Below are 8,776 nucleotides of genomic sequence, written 5' to 3'. Positions count from 1 at the left end.
TCGTATGAGGAGTCTTTCTGTCCGATCTAACGCTTCCCCCTCCCTTTTGGAGAGTCCCACTGAATGAGCCATGAACATGATTAAGGCCAGTTAGCTAATTTATGGAGGCAATTTTTAGATAATAGTACATTTTCTTCCAAAAATTTACTGCAGTCACTTACGTTTACTCATTAAAATCGTCATGCATGCCTATCACACTCGCCTGGGGGAGTAATAAGTTGTTATCTTCGCTCAAATCCTGCCATCTCACAACCGGGACCTCCGATAGGGTGAAGCATTTACTGTAAAAATGAAATATGCATTTCCCGACTTAACCTAAAGGTGATTCTTAATTCCGGCACAATGCGCTTTCGAAATTTCAGAAGGGAGGTTAGCTGGGGGACCAGATAAAGATAAGTATTTTACGCCAATTTTCTAAGGTGGTAAGTGTATTTCCTAAATTAGACATCCCACGAAAGAACTGAACTTGTCAAACTGGTTGCTGAAATGAGTCAGTGCCTTCCTCACGGTAGTGCACCCACTGAACCATCTGTTTGGTCTCCCATGCTTTTCCCCAACCCAGTTGCCCACACAAAATGGTCACATCTCCATCCAGCCAATTAGCACGCGCACAGCTGTCCGCTGAGAAAATTATTGGCCAATTGCACGCTTCTCTTCCGCACAGACACGCACGTCCACGCCTTGCAGCGGAGGGCGGGCCATTTCCGCAGCAACCGTTCTTGGGCCAGCCCGTTGCAATGAACGCCTATCTGGGTTGCGTGGCGGGCACCGACTCACGTGGCAGCGTCCCGATGGCGGGTCGCCACCGGCCCACAGCCCACCCCACGGCCCTTGCTGCCACGCTTGATCGCCTCTCCTCCACTTCCGCCGCCGCCGCCGCCACCAATACTCACATGGGGTCACGGTTGCATGGACGCAACAACAGTTTTGATGCGATGCAGACAGTGGTACTCACTCGGAGTCAAGTGGACAAGCCCTGGGGCTTCCGCATTCAGGGGGGCCAGGATTATAACCTCCAACTCACGGTCAAGAAGGTGTGTGTCGATTCGTTGATTTACTGGCGGATTGAGTGCATTTCTTGCCTTCTTTTTTGATCAAATAATCGGTCCACCTTAGGAATAGTTAAGCTGAGCTTTAACGATGGAAGCTATTGTCTTGGTTTCTCAAAGTTCGCTCTTAGCAATCAACGCAAATGCTCTAGCAACGTCCTCCAGTAAAAGATGTCCCACTAGTTCCTCCAACTGCATTTATGCACTGACCTTAGGAGTGTCTGAAATTACTCGAGTCCCCTCCTAATTGCACTGCGGACACTCCACAGCGGGTGAATTTGGCGGATTATTTTTTCCATTCCTGCATTTTGCGTTTTATGGGCGCCAAATATCTCGTGCGAAAGAGGTGAACAATTCGTAGCGTCTTGGGCTTAAAACAAACGATTCTGATTGCCTTGGGCTTCTCTATATGCATGTACTGTCACTCAGCCGGCGAGATAAAGTGTTCACTTGTCACCTGTGCAAGTGGACCCTTTGAAGGGCTCACCCAGCCAGTTATAAGCATCAACGCACATGAAAGCAGCTGAATTCTTCGGTTGTGGCCTCCATTTTACGACTTTTCCTCAAATTGTCTTCAAAATACGTGAGTCCTTGCAAGTGCGTTGCTGATACCTTACCAGCTTTTAAATCTGCAGGTTGACTTGTTCGTCCCTGGAATGTCAAGTACGTGAGCGCTCAGAATTCTATGCGATTGAAATGAACGTATCAATATGCTTTGAAAAAAACACCTTAGTATCTTCGCCCTCTTTAATCCTTAGAGCAATCTCTTCTCAGCGGATCGGACAAATCCGTTCTAAAGTGGGTCTTAAGGTTGGACTTAGAAACAAGATTTTTATGTGCTTGTACTGCTGCTAAAATTGGCTCGGAGGCGAGAGAATTTACAATTTTGAAGTAAGTATACAAATGCACCGCCTCAGCAAAAATGGTAACAATCTTTCTTTTTACGCGGCATTTCCTGCGGGACAGAGATAACTTCATTGACTTCGTGTAGTTGGCCTCCTGCTGAACTGCTATTTCTGTTTGGATCACAAGCTAGAACTGATCCATCACGGAGTATAAATTAAGGTGGCATTGTGTGAGGCCTCCAGTTCTGGAATGGCATTTGCGCAGATGCGTGAAGGAGGTGGAGGTGCACCGAAGAAATTCCTGTCTCTCTGTCACTTCCGCCCTCGGTGGCATATATCACGAGAACGCATAAAATTCGACTTAATGCCAGTGTTCTTTACACTAAACTCGTCGTGGGGGCAAAGCAATCGGAAAGTGGTAACATGGACACTGGAATGCTGAAGTTTTATTTAGGGGAGACGAAAGCCTTAAGCGGTTCTTCTTATCGACCTTGAAGGCTAATGTAAAGGGCATCGGTGCTGTCCTTTTTGATGCCGTAAAAAACCTTCAAATAGGCAGTATGTCCAGTCTGGTAATGGCGACTCTGACTGCTCCAGGCGTTTGCGTATCCTTAGTTGAGAAGCAGAAGTTGTCCTACTAATTCCCCGGATTATATTTGCGTGTTAATGCTAAAATTTCTATGAAAATAAGATGAAAAATCCGAAATGAAATTGTAATGTACTGTTTATTTTCTACTTTTACAGTCATCCAGAAAACTTAGCAATGCTTTATTCACTCTTAAACAGAGTTTCACCTGCGAAAAATTTTCGCAAACCATATCAACACCGCAAAAGGTACAAGTGTGAGGCTTCTTAAAAAAGCATCTCGTGTTTTAGGTTGCTGAAATTTCGCTTATGCAAGTCGGCCTCTAAAATGTTGTTTTTAGCCGTTTCTACCCGCTAGCCTTAATGACATCATAGGTGGAATTTTACCTAATTAATTTCAGTAGTATACACAATCTGCAAATAAGCAGTTTTTCGGACTGATTTAGTCCTTTAAGTCTTCATTATAAGGTAACCAATAGATGATTAGGAAATATTTATTCTCTTTGACAATGCCTTGTCAATCGTAAAGTCTGACGCCACTGCATTCTTCTACTAGAGATAATCTGCCAAAATTTGCATTGCCTACTGCCATCTGGTAAGTGTTCGCCAGATCGCTTGCAGGGAGTTGTAGATACCCTTCACCTTTTAACTGGGTGGAATGTGTAACTCGTCTTATCAGTTACTACTTCATTCACTTGTTAAAACGAACCCTGAAAGCATTAACAGAAATAACAAATTGATACTTACCTGATTGTGGTAAAGAGCCTTTCCCTCATTAGCTTGCAATTCTCGTAAATTTAAATGCTCTGACATACGTCAGGGTAGATAATTCAAGATTATGTAGACCACTTCATCTACTACCTGTGCAATGTATCAATATACAACCCTGGGCTCCCTATCAGAGGATACGTAACTTAGCGATGATTAGAGGAATGGTTTAATATCCTCTCCAGTAGTGCCACACAAAGGTGACGCTCTAATTTTCGGGTCTGGATCCGGTGTCACAAATATGTGACGTGTTTTTGTCTGTTTGCGCCACATCGTGCTACAAACAGACTGGTTGAGGTTTAAACAATGAGGTGGAAGTTCAATACTCTTAGTATGAGGATAACTGCATCATTTGTGGTCCTTCAAAAGGCGAATACATCTGAATTGTGGCGGTTGATTTTCCTCTGAGTCTAGTAGCAAGCATGCTAAGTATAGATCCTTTGTAATCTTTGTTTAAAACCCTTTGTTTGACTTTGCGAGACTGAGTATTTCTTAAACAGACTTCATTCGGCTCTTTTATCTCATGTTGCCAGCAGATTCCTTCTAATAATAGCACAAGGCTGTGGTGCAGGGTCGAGAAACAAACACCCTCTCTTGCAGCTACCTGTAATATAATATTATTCCCCATAAAACTAGTAAACTAGAACCGTAAATATGATGTTAATGACATTAAAAAGTGGCCTTCGTTGTAGCTGAACACACTCCTTTTCTGGCGCTCTAAGTCTTCCCCAAAGTTGTGATAAACCTAACAAAAGTGGAAAAAGATCAGATCCCCTAATGACCCCTTTTTCCTCTATTATCCTTCTCTTCTGTGTTTCTGTTGGCAACCAACAAGTTTTCATATGAACTACCACTGACTACTGGAAGGGGTCAAAGATGACAAGATGGCATTGCTTCTTACAGAGAATGCCGTCCATTAGTAAACGTTGTAAATTTGGTCGGAATGCCTAAAGATATCGTAATCTCTGGGAAAGAGTCCATTTAGGGCACAGCGCTCAAGGCTGGACCATTTATACCTCGATGGTATGCTCTACGTCAGTTGCATCTCTTGGCAACACTTGCCTAAAAGCACTACTAAAAGGGACAATCCCACATCCTCCGGCCAAATACGATGCGGTGGAATCTGCTTTCGCTGGATTAGCTGTTATTAAGTGGAACTCGAGAGAGGAGATCTGCCAAAATTTGAGGCCGCATATATTTCTCCCCACACTCACCGATTTCTTTCCTTTGGTGGCGCTGAGGCTGAATAGTCAGTCAAAGAAACGAGTTTAGGTGTCCCTTTGGATCGAGTTTGCGGCTCGATGCCCTCAGCGTGGTTACCGTCAATGCACAAGCACTCATTCATTTCTAAGGCGTCCGTACCTCACTCCGTTGGCGTTACTGAGCCAAAGGGTGTCCATTTATCTCCCAAACTCGAGGGGATGGTAGTGTTTTTAAGTACCGAATGTGGCACGTTAATCGTGATGTTCTCATTCACCTTCATCTGTAAAAACGTGGGATTTATTTAACCAAATGCCTCTCTTCTTCCTGAAGTTGTAAATTACTTTGGCCATAGTTAAACGAATTCTGAAACACCTCAAACACGGAGAGTTACTGCACTGTTTTCCTAAACAAAATAAGTAACAATCTTTTTGAAAACTTTGAAATAAATAAGTCACTTATCGAGACCTTCTTTGCTTCAGAAGTGTCTTCTTTCTTGATAGGACCAAACGCTATTCTTTTTTAAAAACAATTTTTGTTTGGCACTGAAAGGGTTTGCAAAATAAGTGGAAATTTAAAATAGCTTTTCCTCTGTCCCAAAGTTAATCTCTACTTGTCGCTGAGGCGTTGCGCCGTGAACTCTACCACTCGTCCCCCATTAACATGGATTCTCAATCGTTCCGCTGATGATGTCAGGGTCTGGTCTGAACTCTGTATGCAAAAAGCGTACTTTAGAGGCCCGCAATCGTGGTTTTTAAATGCCTTTCAAACCATTGAGTTCAAATGTCACTGCTAATTAAGGGCAATATCTCTCCACTTTTCACGGTAAATTGAATACCCGCATAGTAGGCTCAGGGTTTCTCTCCTCCTCCTCCTTATCCTCCAAACCTTTGGAATGAGTAGGCGTGTTGAACAAGAAGGACATGATTTATTGGGCAGCAACAAATAAAGGGGTGGAGATGTCACTGTTTGGTCGTGTTCAGGCTACGTTTCCTCCTCCCCGGGGGCCACTGACGCCCAATCCGTCACGAGGTTCGTATTTACTGACCGCCTCTCGCCTTAAAAGTGCATTCAAACAAGCATGTATTGCACCCCATTTGCAAAACAAAGATGCAGTGACACGAAACCTTTCCTCATTAGGCACCCACGAAATTCGTCCATGTCTCGAACAGCTTGCTTGTCGGGTAGAAGGCCTCTTCTGCGTAAAATTGCTTGTGAGGGTATCCCGGTCCTGAAATAATTTTTTCACATTTTTACACTGATTCGGTGATTTCGGTACGCCGAAACAACGGTCTTAAGTTAGAACGCTATAATTACCTCGTTCCTAATTGAAGCTCACTTCAATGCCTTCTAGGGAATCCACTAAAGTGCTTCGTGATTTCCTAAAAACTCGCAAACCTATCGATGATCTTAATTGTCTTGAGGGTCTAAGTTTATCTCCTGGCCATACTTTCTCTACAAGAAGCAGTTGCAATTACGCTAAAGCCTAAGAATCATAAGCTAAAATAGTTTTTTATCCAAAAAGCGTCTCTCTTACGCATTTTTTACAAATGGAGATATACGTGTTGGAATTACTGACCTGACCTTCTGTTCGAAGTTATTGGATAACTCAGCCAAAGAAATTGTCATCGAAAAGAGCTAAGGAAGACTCGTTGTATGCGGGTCTATCCGTCATCTTGGAATCCTCGAAGTCAGTTTCATGTGAGACCACGACGACTTGATTTCCCGATCATTGCAGAATGAGTTTGTGAGGATTGAAATACCTCGGTACCTGTCCTCCTTTCTCAGTAGGTCTCTATTACCTTTCATTCAAGTAGCCAGCAAAATCACTCATATTGTTGAGATTATTGTACTCCTCCATGGTACCTCGGCTTCTTAGTCTAATTTATATGTGAGGGTTGAGTTCAAGTAGGAAAACCGGTGCGTCAAACATGTGTGACATCAACAACAACAATTATTCTCGGTTAAGGAATGAATTCCCACTCTAAAACTATTACAAAAGGAATGAATGGAGGGGTAACTAAATTTCCAACTGTCAAGTTATTGTCATTTTTCTTGTCAAATTCTATAAATTCAGAAGGATGGCGATTTTGGGGTGGATGACATGCACTCTGTAGCAGTTATAGTTTGTACAAGCAATCTCTTACTTGGCTGACAGGAAGTGAAATATATCTGCCCCTATCGTCAAAAGTACACAAAAGATCACCTTTTCGGTGCTTTTGCACGCAACCCCCTCTCAAGCTCTTTTTTTGCTGCTGCCGCTGCAACAACTTTCAGGCCGCCCTCCTTTACGTGACTCCCCGAGGCTCATCTATGACCACGCACTTGCACTTCTGGTGGGCATTAGGAGAGCAATAAAAATTTATGGGGAACCTATTGAACAGTTAATTAAGCAGAAAATGTCTTACTCATTTCTTATTCGAAAATTCTAGACTGTTGAACCCTATAGCTAAAAGCCATTGTCTTTTTCGGACGCCTGTCAATGGGAGTTGGTGGAAGGGGCAACCAGCAATTGAGACTTGCACCCCCACGATACCTCACGGCGGTTTCATTTTGAAACGATCTCAAAAAGTTAACAGAACCATTCAAATGAATGTTTCCTTTAGAGCTGCAGCTCATGGCATGATGTGATAGGGAGAGGAACTACCGAAAGTCTACAATTTTACTGTGCCTCGCTGTCACAAACAGCGATATCGTAAGCTGCCGTTACTGGGTCTCGTAACGCCGGTAAATCAGTATAACTTTAGAATATCTTACAGAATTGTTTGTCATTAACCCAAATTAACAGGTTTATATTACGAAAAGTAGCCTTTGAAGGTACAATTTGTCCAAATGCTGTTTGCGTTCAAGTCAGATCGGGACTGATATTTTCAAAACTGCAAAACTACCGAACTCGAATCCCTAATAGGAGATAATTTAGTCCAAATCATTCCAGCCACTGTTGATTAGAATGACAGGTAACAGCGGCAGCGCTTTCTTGCGTGTTGGAGATGGTGGAAAGGTTTCATTTAACGAAGCTGTCGAACCCAAATTTGTGGTTGCCATTTGTTTCTGTGGTCAAGTCATGATAGTACGGCCAAGCACTTCAAGTGCTGTGCTGCAAGACACCTGCTCCTATGGTATCAGTCACACCCGCAAGCTCGTCTACAAGTGGGCCCACAGACAGTGATGGCTCCGCTCCCAGCTCACAGTTCCAGCTGGCAGCCCACGGGGAACACTTGATTCCAGACGCATGATCAGCGCATAATTTGTTGTGCAGCAAAGTTGCATGGGGCACGAATCCTCTTTCTGTGGAAATGATGAGTACAACACACTCATCGTGATCGTGCATAATTTGTAACATGACAGTTCTCCACAGACCATCCTAGGATGATGAAGGTGCGCTGATAGATCTTCATATGTTAAAGCTTTTCCAGTACTACTTGGACCTCGAAATGAGTGTCAGAGTGGTAGAGGACTTACTTCTAAAAAGAAATACAGCTTGTACTTCTTAAAGTACGTCCTCTGCTCATAGGCAACCTACAAAATCCCGATTTGGTTTGAACCCCATAAAGTACAATCGTTCAAGCTGCTGCTAAGACCTCCGGCAATTCCTGATTACTTCATGATGTAAAACGGAAATCAGAAGAGGGGGGAAGTGCACTTTTAGCCTTAATCCCCTTGTCATTCAAGCTGCAGTTGGGCTCGTCCACCCCGCGCCTCCCAATGTGCCGTGATAGTACAGTGTGGAGAGAGCCGCAGTAACTACGAGGAATCCCAGTTGGTAGAGGGGCCGCACTTTTTTGGTTGTTATTTGACAGTGTGGTATGTCAGTACCTGGCCTGGTTGCAACATACTGGGAGGCAAAAAAGGTTGCATTAATGTTACCACGTGTCCGCTATTTCCCTTGTGAATGTGAGGTGGTCATAAAAGGTCGCGCGATTTTCGTACTGAGGAGTAAATAAGTGATGAAGGCGTCTTACAGTCACCGTTACGATGCAACATCCTTCCCCAATGGTATTTAGGGCATCCAAAGTAAAGAATGCCACTTTTGTAACACGCGATTCACCCTTTTCTACCTCACTTCCACTCTCCAACTTTCTGTTCCATTGTGCGTCTACTTGGCATTTGATTGCCGAATGTCGGAGAAGAGATAATCCTCAGGCGTAGAGGCATTCGAGAAATGTGGAGAATGAGGTGATGTAGCATCCCCTGTCGCAATCCAGTCTAACATTCTTTATACCATCCAATCCCATCCAGCATCATCCTAAAGTACAAATAATCTCAGAGGAGGAGGAAAAGATAAAAGAGGAAAGGATTTCCTTGCAAGCCCTTTGTTTGTATGAATCT

At 43.6% G+C, this 8,776-nt stretch overlaps 2 protein-coding genes across 2 annotated transcripts; one reads left to right on the top strand and one right to left on the bottom strand. All coding sequences in view use genetic code 11, as the record gives it.

The window, feature by feature from the left end:
• Positions 1-575: 575 nt before the first annotated feature.
• EGR_07508 (hypothetical protein) lies at positions 576-2,535 on the top strand (the record flags this gene model as incomplete). Its single annotated transcript, XM_024496757.1, has 2 exons — positions 576-1,034; positions 2,392-2,535. The coding sequence occupies 2 exons, from the start codon at positions 576-578 to the stop codon at positions 2,533-2,535; spliced, it is 603 nt and encodes a 200-aa protein (XP_024348828.1).
• A 1,486-nt stretch (positions 2,536-4,021) lies between these two features.
• Positions 4,022-6,308, bottom strand: EGR_07507 (hypothetical protein; the record flags this gene model as incomplete). The annotated part of the gene is made up of 3 exons (XM_024496756.1): positions 4,022-4,107; positions 4,725-4,885; positions 6,250-6,308. The coding sequence occupies 3 exons, from the start codon at positions 6,306-6,308 to the stop codon at positions 4,022-4,024; spliced, it is 306 nt and encodes a 101-aa protein (XP_024348827.1).
• Between the last annotated feature and the right edge of the window lie 2,468 nt (positions 6,309-8,776).

Source organism: Echinococcus granulosus (assembly GCF_000524195.1).
Source record: "Echinococcus granulosus chromosome Unknown EG_S00079, whole genome shotgun sequence".
In the NCBI taxonomy this organism is placed as follows: domain Eukaryota; kingdom Metazoa; phylum Platyhelminthes; class Cestoda; order Cyclophyllidea; family Taeniidae; genus Echinococcus; species Echinococcus granulosus.
Note: the sequence above shows the minus strand (reverse complement) of the source record. Positions and strands in the feature narration are given on the sequence as shown.